Raw genomic sequence first — 17,350 nt, forward strand, 5'->3', positions numbered from 1 at the left:
TAATGATAATGATAATGATAATGATAATCAGCAAAGAACACCACAAGAACAATATGGGGAACACATTAATAATTAAACATGACACTTGTAACAACTCGCTATAAAAAGTCCATATAATTTAACCGGATCAAATAATATATGGAGTATGACTTTCTAAATAGTATAGTTTGTATATAAAAAAGGCTATTAGTTTATCAATATCAAGGTGACTTTCTAATGTAGAAATTATAATCAGGTGTATCAATTTATGGTTTATTTCTAATAATATAATAATAATAATAATAATAATAATAATAATAATAATAATTATTATTATTATTATTACCCCTACACACTAACATGCATGGGCAAAATCGTAGTTTCATTTTTATCTGAATGTCGTTTTGAATTTACCTTCACACTACACCCGGTCCCTCAAATTCGGCCTCATATACAAAAAGACCCCCCAACTTTCTACTTTTTTAGGGGTAAAAAACGTAAATATATAATTTTAAAAAACACAAAAGAAAATGATTCCACCCGTATTTTTAACGGGCCCTATCTTCTCGCTCGGTCCGAGTTAAATTTTTCCGAGACCACCGTTCAACTCGAAAAAATCAGACGGACACAACGGGACTAACTATGCGCGAAACGGACATCGTTAAAAAAACACTAAATAACGGGCCCTATATTCTCGCTCGGTGCGAGCTAAATTTTTCCGAGACCACCGTTCAACTCGATATTATTTTACGAACACAACGCGACTAACTATACGCGAAACGGACATCGTCAAAAAAACACTAAATATTTCGAGCTATATTTCATACATATACGTACACGTCCAACAAACAACCCAACCTACTAGATATATTAGGTACCAAACAACGTATATACAAATATGACCGCGCGTTGAACACAACCGCAGCAACGCGCGGTCGAATTTTTTCTAGTAATAATAATAATAATAATAATAATAATAATAATAATAATAATAATAATAATAATAATAATAATAATAATAATAATAATAATAATAATAGTCAGTTTTTTTAAAGGCCAAAACTTATTTTATTAAAATAAAAATGATATAGGAGGAGGGACCAAAAAAGGAACCCCATAAAAACCTACTCAACTTAAAAAAAAAAAAAATACAGAGGCTCGAAGGCTACATAAAATAAATACAAGTGTACAAAAAACATAAAAACAAGAAGCCTATGCTCGAGATTTAACAGGAAAATACTCCTAGCTTCCTCACAATCCATACAGTCAACGACAACTTGAGTAGTCAAGCTAGGCTATAATCAAGATACAGTGTTGATTTACCCAGCGACAAAGTGTCCGATTATAACCCACTTAGTCACTAGATCAATGCAATTATACAGAGAAGGAGCAAAAAACATGTTCTTAGCCTATTCCAACTTTGGGCGCGGGGTTCACATCAAATGACAATGGGAATGAGAATCAATTTTGCCATTCCAAATTTCCTTTCCTCAATGGACAATTTATTCATTCAAAGCATTTTGTCTGAATGTAGGAGACTAACTTTGGACAACTTGATTTAGCTTTATCAAACACATGCTCTTTACGATTTTTTCAGATGAAGTAGCTCGCGACCCACACAGTAGCTTGCCAAAAAGATAAATCAGTCAATGTAGAAAATTTTGGGTTTGAAGCGTTAGACAGATCTGAAAGATTAGAGATATTTAGGTTGTCGAGGTTCCACCTTTTACAAACTCTTTTCCATATCTCCGTGGAAAATTTACAAGATATTAGAGAGTGATGAGGTGTTTCAATATCATCGTCGCATATCGGGTATCTTGTTGAGTGAAGGTCAATGCACCGTTTATCGAGCTCGGATCTAACAGGTAGCTTGTTTTGTTTAGCACGCCAAATAAAAATACCAATTTTTTGTTATATCAATGAATTGATTAGGGTTGGATCAAGTGAAGTTTTGTTTGCAGAAATAATATCATTTAAATTAGACATGAACGAGCTCGAGGAGAATATACCTTTATTGTTATATAACCATTTCCACTCGTCTATGTTAACCCGAAAAGGGACATTTTGAAACTGCCTCAATGAGATTAGTTAGTTCAGATTCGGATCTCCAACGAGGTTCATTCTTCCATGACTATTTAAAAGAAATTGAGTTGTCAATCCAAGCTATAGGATCAACGATTGTTGCAGATTCATTGGATTCGAGTTTGAATAACTTTGGGAAACTGTCTTTAAGTAACGTGTCTCTGCACCATTTGTCATTCAAAAAGTTTGTATATGTTCCATTACCTATACACTTAACAAGCGCATTAGAGATGTTACACCCTAACTTATTTAGGGGTTAATCGATCTTAATGATATTAAACCAAGTTATTCCGGAATATTTTTTTTTCAAATGATTCGGTTAAAGGAGAGATGCATCTCAACCCACCCTTATTTCCATAAATGCTTTTAATTACCCGAACCCAAAAAGAGTTAATATCTTTTAAAAATCTCCACCACCATTTGATTAAAAGCATAAAAATTTTAAGCTTTAAAGAACCAACATTTAGACCACCTAGTTCGTAAGGAGATAGAATTTGGTTCCAACTTACCCAAGTCATTTTTCTTTCATCGAAAGACCCACCCCAAAAAAAATTACGACGCGTACCTTCGAATTCTTTTACCACTCCCATAGGCGCTTTAAAAAGAGAGAAGTAATACAGTGGAAAGCTACTCAACATCGACTTAATTAAGGTTAGTCTTCCTCCAAAGGATATAGATTTTACCTTCCAACCGGCTAAACGTTTTTTGAATTTGTCAAAAATGGGGGTCCAACATTGTTTTAGATTTTGCCTTCCATACAACCAAACCAAGTGGTAAGGTTATTTGTTTCTAATTTGGAAGTTCCGATTCCATATACACAACTTTTGCTTAGGTTGATTTTAAGACCCGAGAGATCCTCAAAACATTTAAGAATTTTTAATGTGTTTCGTACTTCAACTTTATTCCAAATCTCGAAGATAATCGTATCATCCGCATATTGCAGGTGAGATACAATAACTTTATCAGACCCTATTTCCACCCTTTTTATTAACTTTTTTTTTCCTACAACAACATTTAGGAGGTAGTTTAGTCCTCCACTGGCTATGATGAACAAAAAAGGTGAAAGAGGATCACCTTGTCTGACGCCCTTTTTGGGGAAGAATTGGTCAATCGGGGAGCCATTGATCATGACAGAATCGAGGTCAAGGTCAGGAATGCTTGGATCCATTTGGTCCATTTAATACCAAAACCCATAAAACGCATTATAGAAGTGAGAAAATCCCAGTCTACGCAGTCAAATCATTTTTCAAAGTCTACTTAAAAAATGAAGCTTCTTCTTCTTTTTTTTTTTTTTTTTTTTTTTTTTTTTTTTTTTTACTTTGAGCTCGTCAAGTTTTTCTAGTGCAACCCACACCCCATCAAGTATGTATCTATATGAGATAAAAGCACTTTGCTCGACACCTATTAACCTAGGTATAATTTTCCCAATTCTATTTGCAAGGATTTTGGCCAGAATTTTCTAGTAACTACCAATGAGTCTAATGGGATGATAATTAGAAAAGTTAAGTAAGTCACTTACCTTTGGGATGAGAGTGATGAATGATGCATTGTATCCGTTGGAGATCTGACAGGATTCCCAAAACCAATTGATCGCGCTTAGATGATGTCCCAAAATTTCACGTAAAACAAGATGTTGAAACCGTCAGGTCCAGGTGCTTTATTTTTTCCACATCCATTTATAGCACCTAGAATCTCTTTTTTGAAAAATTGGCTTCAAGATCCGTTATCATTTGATCTTCTAATTTCGGCCCGTTCCAACTATTCAATTTTAGTGTTTCTGAATCCTTTTTCTCGAAAAGGGATTGGAAGAATTTACGAGCCTCATATTTGATTAGCGATGGATTTGAAGACCATGCCCCTGCAGCATTGACACCGTGCATATTATTTTTATGTTGTCTCTGACGAATGTAGGGGTGAAAGAATTTACTATTTTCGTCTCCATCTAATGCCCATTTATATCTAGCTTTTTGTTTGAGCATTTCCACCCGTGTTTTTTCTTTTTGAGCAAGTGTTTCTCGATCATTTATCCAGTTTCTAAGCTATTCTTTGCATAAATTAGACGCTTCGACTTTGAATTCCCAATCGTTGACCGTTTATGTTAGTTCTTCGAATTCAACACTTAGTTTACAGTGTGAGGTTGAGTACCACTTACGAAGTTCTTGTTTCACAATTTTTTGGTTGTCGCGGAAGATGCAATCAGGCTTCTTGCTATTAACCTTAGTTGACCAGGCCATTTTAATTATATCGTATGCATCTTTGTGTTTCAACCATTCATCGAAAACTCTAACCGGTTTCGGTCCAAAGTCAATATCTCTCTCTTTTAAGATTATAGGACAATGATTAGTATGTTTCTTTTCTACGACCATGGCGTTAGTATGTGGCCATTGTTTGATGAAGCTTTTAGAAACTAAGAATATGTCTAACTTGCTAAATTTTTGGCCATTATCACTGATTCGAGTATAGATTCTTCCCCGAGTGTAACATCGAGAAGTGCATTATCTTTTATAAAGTTGTTGAAAAGTTGTGCTCTTCTTTCAAGAAACTCTGTATTTCTCCTTTCTGAGCTAAATCTTACTTCATTGAAATCTCCAAAGATCACCCACATGGCCTCGTCATAATCCATTAATTCATTTAGATCGCTCCACATTTTCTTTTCTTTTTTGCAGTTTTCGTGTGCGGACCGTACACATTTACCAACATCTTTTTGTTTCCTTTTACTGCAATAAAGGAGTCTCGTTCAACAACACAGTTGGCGTTATAAAAATCTGGATCCCAAATCGTTAGTATCCCTCCCGAATTCCCTTTTGAGTTTTTAATAGCATACAAAAAATCGTTGTTACCCCATACTTTTTCTATCCATTTATCAGGTTGTTTATTGCACTTAGTCTCTTGTAAGGTGATAATTTTCGGGTTTCTTTAAAGCAATGTTTTCTGAACCAATTAACTTTATTTAAATCATCCATTCCTAGACCTCTAATATTTAACGAAAGTATCTTCATTATAATAGAGAAGAAAAAAGGACACGAGAAAGTTACCTCATTAGTTGGAGAATTTCTCCCTGGACAGTCCTAGAATGGCAGCTACTTCCTCACATTTTGATGCATTTTCGGAAAGATCATGTGAACCTTTGGGAATGTTGCTGGTTCTGGAATTGGTGTTAGATTTTGATAGAAACAATTTTATTTTGAGTTCTAGCTTGAGATTTGGCATTTAGGAATTTGGAAGAGGAGTTCCATCTTCTTATTTTTGTCCAGGTGGAGTATGAGGACTTATTAGAAGATGAATTTACTTCAGATTTTTTCCACTTCTTATTAGGTAATTCCTTTTCCGTGTTCATTGTATTTACTTTGTTCGAAGTTTTGGAAGGATGGTTTGAGTATTTGGAAGGTCTGAAGGAAGGGTTAGGGTATTTCGATTTGAAGGTGAAGGTTCCAGGATTGAATGTTATGTCGTTATTAAGTTTTAGAGAACTTCGGCTTGTGGCATGTTGTGAATCATGATCCAAATTAAAACAGTGATTTGAGAGGCCCAAGTTTTCATAAGAAGTGGGCTCGTTTATTTTATTAATTTTAGGGAAGGGAATGGGCTCACTGTTTAAGGAGGTCCATTAGCGGGAAAGGTGTAAAAAATAGGTTTGGTGAGCTTTGATTGGGCTTGGGGGTCAGTTGCGTGGATTGGGCTTGAGGGTTCGAATGTGTCTTCAATATTTTCTGAAACAGGTGGACATGATTGAATATAGGGTTGTTACGTGTATTAAATTTTAAGTTTACCTCGATTGGTGGGGTATCGGTATGTGCTGTGTTTTCATCCTATGTATTGTCGTTAACCTTCAATTCATTTAATTCCTTTTTGTATTTTTGGTTTCCAATGCTTGCACTTCCTTCATCATCGTATTCTGATTTCTTGCTATCCTTTTCCTTGGAATTCGATTTGTCGTATTTATTGCTGTAGAGATTTTCTAACGTGGCAAAACATTTAGAGTTTCCATCGTTTCCGCGAGATTTAAAAAATCAACTACTATTTGTGATTTATCATCGTCAGCGTTTTCAAAATCGAAAAGCTCATAATCGGATGGAGGATCAGAGTTACTATTGGAATTAGTTTGGAGTTTGTTTAATTCAGCTTCTCCCGTCTCGATTTCTACAATCCCTTTGGCATCTTCGATTATTTTGACATAGTACAGGCTTTCTCCTACTATAATTTGGATTGTTGTGTTTAGTAGTTCATGTCCCCAAAGCTTGGCCAAAACTTTACCCGCCACTAGGTTTTGATTTCCGGTAAATTCACTATTGTGCAGGTCATGAATTTTTCCGTACTAACCTGCAATTTTCTAGAAGTTTTCCTATGATGAATAGGAAACTGGAACCCCTTTGATGGTAAGCCAAGAGAGTCTTGCTGATTGGAAACATTTTCCATCGACCCTTCGAATGTTACGTAACCATTTTTTAATCATGTGCTCATCAGATTTGAGGATGTTTTCGACAGTCTCTTCGTCTTTAAAGGTGAGACAGAGATCTAATCCCCCTAAATACTTGATATTGAAATTTGAGAGACCTTCTGCAGTGCACAAAACGGAGAATTGTTCAATTAGATCGATATTGTTGATTTCCCCAATAATGGCATTTTTTTAGGATTTTCTTGTTTGATTCAACCTCCTTGATGTCAATCACTCTAGGTTTGTATAGGTTCGTTGCAGGGGTTGTGTGGTTATTATTGATAACATCGTTAAAGGATCGATTGTCACGAAAAGCATTACCGTGATTTTGATTGTGTGACGCCCCGTACAAAACCATCGTGTACGATTCATCAACAACAGGATCATTACAAGTTCAAACACTATATGCTATTTGAAAACCAGTTATGCATTCATAAAAAGATAGCGTTTTACAAAAGATAACGTGCTTCCTACGAATAGTAGCATTAATAGGAGTATGTGACCCAAAGGTCGTTACAAAGCCATTGTTTGAAAATAACGTAAGTTACGAATGCAAAATAAAAGTTCCATGATTGAGACATCTCTAAGTAATGCAGCTGATATCGGGCAAAAAGTCACGTTTTTACCCCCTAAATCAGGCCCTAAAACAATAAAGATTAAAACTTTGTCGGCAAAATTATCGTTTTTTTCTGTTGATTTTGTAGATTAAGTAATTACAAAGGCGATGCAAAAAGAATCAAGTAAAACGGAGCTAAAACGAAGATTCTAGAGCGAAAACGGTGAAAGACAAGAAATCAAGTTACGATCCAGTGAATCAAGCCTGACCAAGCAAGCCATACGGCCTGCCATACGGCCTGCCACTATGGAAACGGCCTGCCAAATACGTGCCACCACACGAGCCACCATGCGGCCTGCCAAGCATACGGCCTGCCAAAAACGTGCTGCCATACGCCCTGCCATACGCCCTGCCAGGTGTATGCAGGCAAATTCCAAGTCTTTTTAAAGGGCCTTGCTCCATCCATTCCAACACACACTCAACTTGCAATACAATTTATATTTTCAATATTTTTAGGTAGTTTTTAGTAGTAGTTAGCTTAGCTTTTATTTTCCGGAGGATATCCCGGCGAGTCCCTGCGATCCCGGGCAGATTAGTTAGGCTTTTTCAGGTTTTATTCGAAACGCTTGTCTTTTGTATTAAACATGTATTCTTATCTTTCATGTTTAATAATGCGTTCCGATATTTCCATGATAGCTTAATTTATCTGTATGTTGCCATGATAGAAGTTCGGGTTAGCGTAATTATGTTAATATAGTACGATTACTGTTATAATACTGAATTAGGAAGTCTGATAGATTTGTATGCTAGCATCTTAAGGATTGACCTACTTAGGTTGTGATCAGGACTTTTCCACCTATATGAAATTAGCTACTTCATAGGATTAAGACCCCTGGTTATACTGTATCTGAAGATTCTATGAACTCGGTATGGCCGGAGTTCCCGAGAGGCATCTAATGCACTTTTAGGACACGGAACCTAGGAATTGAGACATGAATGACCTAGTATGCCTATTGACTGTTCCGAAGAGACCTCTTAGGAGCTATTAAGATCTATTTAGTGCCTCTACTATATGACCCAAGCCTATTGCATGTTCTTGTTTGATTGTTGCCCTAGGTCTTAGTCATATCAACTGTTTAGGTACTTATTAGGTTTCTATCTGCTTTACTATCAGTATATTAACTGTAATGCTGTATAATGTTTGATTTGCTGTGATCTCACTAGTATGATGTAATGGTTGTTAGTTTTCATTTAAGGTTTTGCCAACTTAAACAGACGGACTCCTTCCGTTTGTGATCAGTGTTCAATCAACACGGCACGTTGTTATTCAGTTATCTAAACTGATAACGAGGGTTAGGATTAGAGCTTAACTCACTAATAAACCTAGTACTCTATTGAGGATAACCTCCGAGGTATTGTTACACTTCAGTTATACGACCAAGTGACATACTTCTCACTGCTCAAAGAGAACTCTGAGAGTTCAGAGATAAGTAGGTCTGTGTAATTAGCTCATCCAACCAGATCAACATCAATCCAAGCATAGTCTTAACATAAGCATAATTACCTTTCCCTAACCCAATATTGATATCTTGGTTAACATTTCCTTGATCTGCATACTCCAGATATCCTCCCACTTTATTTACTTTTTCTGCATTTAGGACCTTTAGCTAAAATCAACTACTATCTTTTATCCAGGTAATTTAACTAAAAGACAATTATCCACTTGATCTTCAATTCATTAATCAGCATAAAATTCGACACTAGGTTAACTTACACCTTCTACACCTTAGAAAGTAAAGTAAATTTAGGCCCCGCAAAATATAAATAAACGAAGATGCTGTGTGCTACCGAATCGGACACCGTGCGACCTAACGACACCGCACAAAATAAAAACCGTCCATTAGTGGGATATCAGTAGGTAACCTTCTTCTTGGCGCCGCTGCCGGGGATCGAATATTTTGATCGAGAAAGATTTTAAACAGACTGATGTGTTGAAACAGTACCTTTATTTTATGAACGGATTTGAGTTATTTTGTTACACGAATTGTTTTATTGTATATATGGTGTTTTAATGAATTCATGTTGATTTCACACATATATAGGCAACTAGTCCTATCCGCGTAGTTTAGTTTGTTGGTAAATCCGGTTCGTTCCACAGGGAGAATGGAGTTCAAGAGATTAAATTACCGATAGTTAATCTAGTAAAAAAGGGGTTTGTTTTGGATTTTAATTAGCTAAAACAATAATAATAATGGATTAAAATTTAATATTATAACATAGAAATACAATTTAAATAAAATTAACTAAAATTACCAACTAATAAAAGTTACCGGATTTAAATTAATAAAAGGTGAATTAATGTAGTATTTACTATTATAAATATTATGACTTGAAATAAATTAATATTAGTGTTAAAGTAATTAATTAAAAATTAAATTTAAATAAAAATCGAAACAGTACTGATTTAAAGTGTACGCGTTTCGCGTATGTATATACGCGTTCCGTGTATATCTGGAGATACGCGTTTCGTGTGGATTTATACACGATCCGCGTATGTTTTATACGATGTGACAAACCAGTACTGTTTAAACTGAAGGAGATTTGAGTTATAATTTTTATTTTTCTGTATAATAATAATACGTAAATAAATAAAAAATATAATTATTTTTGCAATATATAAATGGGAGTGTTCACTTAAATGTTTTACCTCTAGATCCATGGATTGTTTTAAGTTTAAGCTTTATTAAAATGTTTAGTATAAAACTTTATATTTTTCTTTCGCATAAATGAAGTTTCAACTAGCTAAATTAAGTCTAATTTTCATCGGATCTTATTTAGATAGTTACTATTTCCCAAGTATTTAAATTGAGACCCAACCCAGTTTTGACTTTCGCCAAATCCCAAATCATAACGGTTTTCCTTTTTACAATTTCACTATTATATGACTAGTGATATTACCCAAACCATCGAACTTTATTTCTAATTTAGTGTTAATAAATTATTCATAAGTTCGTCTAAATCACTTTTAATGTTGAAGCTTAATATATATAAATAAAAATAATTTTCGTTATTTGAATCTAATAAATTAAGTGATAAGGGTTAAATATCTAAATACATAATAATGGTTCTTTTAATTAGGCTCAATGTTAAAAATACTTAAGTTACATTTTAATTTTTACAAATGATAACAATCCATTTCACTAGGGGCTCTACATCTAAGCAAACACTAGGGAAATTTACTAACTAATCATGATAATGATACGAGAGTAAAAATAATAATACATAAACATAAACATAATAATAAGTAACAATGACAATAATAAAAAATGAAAGTAACAAACTTACAAAAGGTCTTCAATTTAATGATTACAAATGGTAGAAAATAGAAATGAAAGCACCCTTGCACTCGCACAATAATACCCTTAATCACGAACAATACACCCTTAATATGAAAACTATCTAACTTGAACTTGGAATTTAATACAGTACGAAAGTAAAAATAAATGATACGGATTAACTGGAAAATAAATTGGAAGTAGTATGTTGACTGAATTTTGTTATGTATCCTCTACTGTCCTAAACTACTACTACTTCCTATTTCTGTCTGTATTCTTTTTTTCTCTAACAGTACTCGTATATGTATGTATATCTCTTAGAAGTAGTAGGTAGAGATTAGCTGGTGACATACCCTTTTGCTGTAAAGACTGAAAAAGAATTAATAAAAAACATAAAACAACCGTCCCATGTGCTTCTTGGAATCTGAATCTGGTCTAAAACGTACGCGTTTCGTGTATATATGTACGTGTTTCGCGTAAGGTCTCTTCTTGAAAGTTGTAGATTTTTAAATTACGGACGTCTGGACACTTGATTCGCCTTTTTTGAGTCAGTATGATTTAGTTATGATTTTTTTTTCGTGCAGACGCGCAGATTTTGTGATTTTGCTCGTTTTAACTTGTAGTCTTGAGGCGCGATGTTGTAGTATTTTGTTACTCATTAGAAATCTTCATTTTATCTCCATTTTGATCTTTATATCATTGAAACTCCATAATAGCATTTCATTCGACGCTTTGGACATTTTAACCAATTACAAACCTGAAAACTACTCGGAAACACATAAAATCATAACATTTGGGACTGATATTGCGACTAAGAATATGCATTAATTGAGCAATATCAAATTACCCCACACTTGAATGTTGCTTGTCCTCAAGCAATAACAACTTTTTAATAGACTCGGAATATTACACAATTTTCCATATCAATCATTCATCACACACACACACACCACACGAAATGAAAACACACGCTTTATGAAGTGAATTGAAAACATCACACGATATTTATTGGATCACACACACACCACACGAATTGAAATTCTGACAATAGAAACAAAGTTGAAATTCGTGATTAAGGTTTAAAAATTTGGATCCTTAGGGAAAATTGGACCTTGTGAAAATGTTTTATGATTTTATAAAATGTCATGCTAGTTTTTACACTAGACACATTTTCCAGTTTTAACCTCAAATTCCGGTTGAGGGTAACTGAAAACCGTAGTCTCAGTCAGCGATTAGCAAGCTATCCGCCCCCATGATTGAAGTATCATGGAACTTGAAACCGAATGTCCTAAAAATGGTTTTACACAATATAATTCATAAAATAGCATAAGTTTTAGAATAAAATTATATCGTGTCCAAATATCATCGGTGAACCATGAGTTTGCACACCTCAATTTGTTATGGCATATGTATGTTGACCGCGGTCAAACATAGATGCGGTTGATCTTTACGGAGATCATCCATCTGGGGATTAGATTCATTAGTCTTAAAAGCTAATTTGCAATGTACCCCCCCCCCCCCCATTGTACGAGACAGATCCATCTCATGGTTAAGATAAGTCTGACCACCAAAAACCCTGTTTGATGCTGAGGTGAGGTGGATTTCCAGCCGATGATAGAGATGACTTTTCAAGATTTTTCGTCAACCTACAGCTGTTCTGGACTACATCTTCTAATATAGGTTAGCAAGTGTGTCATTTTGGAAGACTTTACTTCCTTAATGAGATATTCAGGTTTATACATTCCAAAGCAATGATATCTGCAATAAACTTCATAGAAACATGTGATAAATGGTTCTAAACATATGGGTTTATAAATTCCTTTATACTTGGTTTTCTTTTAAATATTTTAATCAAATAAACTTATGTATTTTTAATGTATGGAGACAATAATTTCGGTTTTTGACACCTAATCTTTAATTGCTCGTAATTACCTTAAAAATTGATTAGTTATATTTGTTTAAAAATTTTTAAAATTTTCGTAAAAGCACCAAGTTATAAGTTCTCGAGAATTTATATATTCCCACCCCACACTTAAGATTATGTAATTACCGCATTACATAAAATCAGATAAAATATATAAATTTAAGAGGACAAAAAGTGTAAAGGTTGTTAGAACTTCCTTAGTTAAAAATTGGAGATTGTAAACTTTCTTATCGTATCAACATATCCAATCCCTTTATCACAATATAAATCTGATGTTTTGTTATATCAAATGCATCATCATCATAAGTACCTGTCAACAAACATGTTAATCACACACAAGATGGGGTTGTACTTTAATAATACAAAAATTTTACGCCACACTTAAAATTTTTGTGTCTTTTTTAAACAAAAGCATAATAAATTAAAAACACACCATAAAAAAATTATTATTATTATTATTATTATTTTTATATAACTGTAAGTAATTAGAATTTTAAAATATCATTTATAAAATTTATGTTTCTTTTAGGTAACGGAAATTTCGGCTATTATGCCTAATCTTTATCCGTTCATAAATTTTAAAATTCAATTTTTAAAATTTAATGTTTTGAATTTTTTTTTTTTTTAGATTTTTAAAAATCACACAAATTTAATAAGAATTAAATGCACTCTATTTTTTTTACTTTTAATATTATAAATCACATAATGAATTAAAGGCACACAAAACATGATTTTTTTTTCAACAAGTCATTTTCTCGACTCGACCCCACACTTTATTGCCTAGCGGGGTCAAATTTCTCTATATTTATAGAACGACATGTAAAATCAGTGGAGAAAGTTCCACGAATTAGAAGAGTGAGCCATTCATTTACATCTCGGGTGGTATATAATATATCAGATAAATCCTTTTTCAGTTGACTGAAAAAGAATGACTCAACCCGAGAGTCAACGCACAACTCTTCTCTAAGTGTGGCTTGCAATAAAAATTTTATTCTCCTAGGTGGATCCTTCCCAAATGGGTCATCTTTCAAGGTATTCCAAGTGTTAACCTCTTGAGGATATACGAATTCAACATGAGAAGGTGATTCCTCAAGTGATTTTAATATATTAAACTCCTCATCCTCAATGATCCCTGATGATTTCATCAACTCGACCTCCTGATTATCACAATTATACCCGAGTGAATTATTATAAACTGAAAAGTTCTCGGGTGTATGAATAACCGGTTCTACCATTTCGACCTCGAAATTAAAATCCTCATCATTATTCTTTCCATTCACTACATATTCATTTTGACTTATCCTATTTATATATTTTATAGAGGTTTCATATTCTTTTAATTTAAGAGGTTCCTGTGAATTTATTTTTACAATTTCAATTTGCACCTTGTCCTCCTGTTTAACTGTTTGTTCAATTGGAACCTGTAAAATAGGGTTAGGATAACAATATGAAGACTCAACCGATGAATCATCCGATTGTCTTTCCAAAAGAATAGTAAACAAACGCTCCATTTCTCTTTTTAGATTTTGAATAGATGTTTGATTTTGTTGCCGTTGTTGATAGTACATCCCTAGTTTCGGTTTGACTTTCAATAAAACTCATCATAATATTTTGTAAATCATACGAGTAATTTTCTTCATATTGAGTTTGTTGAAAATTTTGTGGCATTTGGTTAGAAAATTGGTATTGTTGATAATTTTGTGGGGAATCGTAATAAGGTTGGTTTGGATAATAAAAATCTGGATTCGAGTTATTCTCTTGATATTCATTCCATATATAGTTCATGGGTTCATAACTCTCCATTTGATCCATGGAAATATGATAATCACATTCCCAAGTCAAATGGTAACCTCCACAATTTTCACAAATATATGTAGTTTCAACCCTATTGAACATAGATGAATCGCACCAATTATCATCAAAACTTGTTTGAGAGTATTGATTAAATTGTTGGGCATTAAAAATATTTTCCATGGTCATATTCTCAAAATCATCCATATTACAGTATGACTGGAACCTAGTTGAAATTTAAAAAGAACAAAGAGAAAAATAAAACAGAAATTTCGTATGAAAATAAATAATAACTAAAAGTAATTAAATTCCTGAATGAACAATTTCTCCCCGGCAGCGGCGCCAGAAAGTTGATGTGTTGAAACAGTACCTTTATTTTATGAACGGATTTGAGTTATTTTGTTACACGAATTGTTTTATTGTATATATGGTGTTTTAATGAATTCAGGTTGATTTCACACATATATAAGCAACTAGTCCTATCCGCGTAGTTTAGTTTGTTGGTAAATCCGGTTCGTTCCACAGGGAGAATGGAGTTCAAGAGATTAAATTACCGATAGTTAATCTAGTAGGAAAGGGGGTTTGTTTTGGATTTTAATTAACTAAAACAATAATAATAATGGATTAAGAATTTAATATTATAACATAGAAATACAATTTAAATAAAATTAACTAAAATTACCAACTAATAAAAGTTACCGGATTTAAATTAATAAAAGGTGAATTAATGTAGTATTTACTATTATAAATATTATGACTTGAAATAAATTAATATTAGTGTTAAAGTAATTAATTAAAAATTAAATTTAAATAAAAATCGAAACAATACTGATTTAAAGTGTACGCGTTTCGCGTATGTATATACGCGTTCCGTGTATATCTGGAGATACGCGTTTCGTGTGGATTTATACACGATCCGCGTATGTTTTATACGATGTGACAAACCAATACTGTTTAAACTGAAGGAGATTTGAGTTATAATTTTTATTTTTCTGTATAATAATAATACGTAAATAAATAAAAAATATAATTATTTTTGCAATATATAAATGGGAGTGTTCACTTAAATGTTTTACCTCTAGATCCATGGATTGTTTTAAGTTTAAACTTTATTAAAATGTTTAGTATAAAACTTTATATTTTTCTTTCGAATAAATGAAGTTTCAACTAGCTAAATTAAGTCTAATTTTCATCGGATCTTATTTAGATAGTTACTATTTCCCAAGTATTTAAATTGAGACCCAACCCAGTTTTGACTTTCGCCAAACCCCAAATCATAACGGTTTCCCTTTTTACAATTTCACTATTATATTACTAGTGATATTATCCAAACCACCGAACTTTATTTCTAATTTAGTGTTAATAAATTATTCATAAGTTCGTCTAAATCACTTTTAATGTTGAAGCTTAATTTATATAAATAAAAATAACTTTCATTATTTGAATCTAATAAATTAAGTGATAAGGGTTAAATATCTAAATACATAATAATGGTTCTTTTAATTAGGCTCAATGTTAAAAATACTTAAGTTACATTTTAATTTTTACAAATGATAACAATCCATTTCACTAGGGGCTCTACATCTAAGCAAACACTAGGGAAATTTACTAACTAATCATGATAATGATACGGGAGTAAAAATAATAATACATAAACATAAACATAATAATAAGTAAGAATGACAATAATAAAAAATGAAAGTAACAAACTTACAAAAGGTCTTCAATTTAATGATTACAAATGGTAGAAAATAGAAATGAAAGCACCCTTGCACTCGCACAATAATACCCTTAATCACGAACAATACACCCTTAATATGAAAACTATCTAACTTGAACTTGAAATTTAATACAGTACGAAAGTAAAAATAAATGATACGGATTAACTGGAAAATAAATTGGAAGTAGTATGTTGACTGAATTTTGTTATGTATCCTCTACTGTCCTAAACTACTACTACTTCCTATTTCTGTCTGTATTCTTTTTTTCTCTAACAGTACTCGTATATGTATGTATATCTCTTAGAAGTAGTAGGTAGAGATTAGCTGGTGACATACCCTTTTGCTGTAAAGACTGAAAAAGAATTAATAAAAAACATAAAACAACCGTCCCATGTGCTTCTTGGAATCTGAATCTGGTCTAAAACGTACGCGTTTCGTGTATATATGTACGTGTTTCGCGTAAGGTCTCTTCTTGAAAGTTGTAGATTTTTGAATTACGGACGTCTGGACACTTGATTCGCCTTTTTTTGAGTCAGTATGATTTAGTTATGATTTTTTTTCGTGCAGACGCGCAGATTTTGTGATTTTGCTCGTTTTAACTTGGTCTTGAGGCGCGATGTTGTAGTATTTTGTTACTCATTAGAAATCTTCATTTTATCTCCATTTTGATCTTTATATCATTGAAAATCCATAATAGCATTTCATTCGACGCTTTGGACATTTTAACCAATTACAAACCTGAAAACTACTCGGAAACACATAAAATCATAACATTTGGGACTAATATTGCGACTAAGAATATGCATTAATTGAGCAATATCACAGACAAAGTGTTGTTTGGTGGTGTCTAAGAAAGACAATTATACACGGACTTGGTTATTGGATTTTCTAAACAGTATCCAATTATATTGGAACCAAAAGGATCCCGCCTCTCCGTAGTCGGCCTGGCCACCTCGATACAAGTAATCTGTGAGAAGTCCTATCAGTTAAGATATCCGATCTGGTTAGCGACCGAATTTCAAGAATAATTGTTTTTATTAAATTATCGATCCTTTTAGTAAATTAATATTTTCTAAAAGTTACTTTTAAGTCTTTTTATTAACAGAAAATTAGAAATAAAAATAAAAAGTGGAACAACAAGACACCCTTGCTTCTATGCATAAGTCATGTTTAGAGGAAAGAGGAGGACCAATCACCTTAGGAACCGAAGGAATTCCTGAAATCAGTTCACACATGATTAAACTAGTCAGTATGATCTATAAATTTCAAGGATTACCGACTGACGATCCTAATTTTCATATAAACAAATTTATCAGTGTGGTTGACTCTTTTAAGAAGGAATCAAACGAGAAAAATATTTTAGAACTTCATCTTTTTCAATATTCACTTTCTAAACACGCTTCAGCCTGGTTTGATGCACTTAACCCGAATTCAATTCATACATGGGAGGATTTAGCCACTAAATTTCTAAATAAATTTTATCTACCCTCCCTACAAACCTGTTTAAGAAATGACATCACTAACTTT

The 17,350-nt window shown here is 33.0% G+C and overlaps 1 protein-coding gene across 1 annotated transcript; it reads right to left on the bottom strand.

Annotated features, from left to right (window-relative positions):
* Positions 1-3,746: 3,746 nt before the first annotated feature.
* LOC139843176 (uncharacterized) lies at positions 3,747-4,684 on the bottom strand. Its single transcript, XM_071833243.1, has 3 exons — positions 4,486-4,684; positions 4,278-4,378; positions 3,747-4,100 (listed from the first exon to the last, which is right to left on the bottom strand). Exons 1-3 carry the CDS (start codon positions 4,682-4,684, stop codon positions 3,747-3,749), a joined length of 654 nt encoding a protein of 217 aa, XP_071689344.1.
* Between the last annotated feature and the right edge of the window lie 12,666 nt (positions 4,685-17,350).

Source organism: Rutidosis leptorrhynchoides, chromosome 4, assembly GCF_046630445.1.
Source record: "Rutidosis leptorrhynchoides isolate AG116_Rl617_1_P2 chromosome 4, CSIRO_AGI_Rlap_v1, whole genome shotgun sequence".
Lineage (NCBI taxonomy): Eukaryota > Viridiplantae > Streptophyta > Magnoliopsida > Asterales > Asteraceae > Rutidosis > Rutidosis leptorrhynchoides.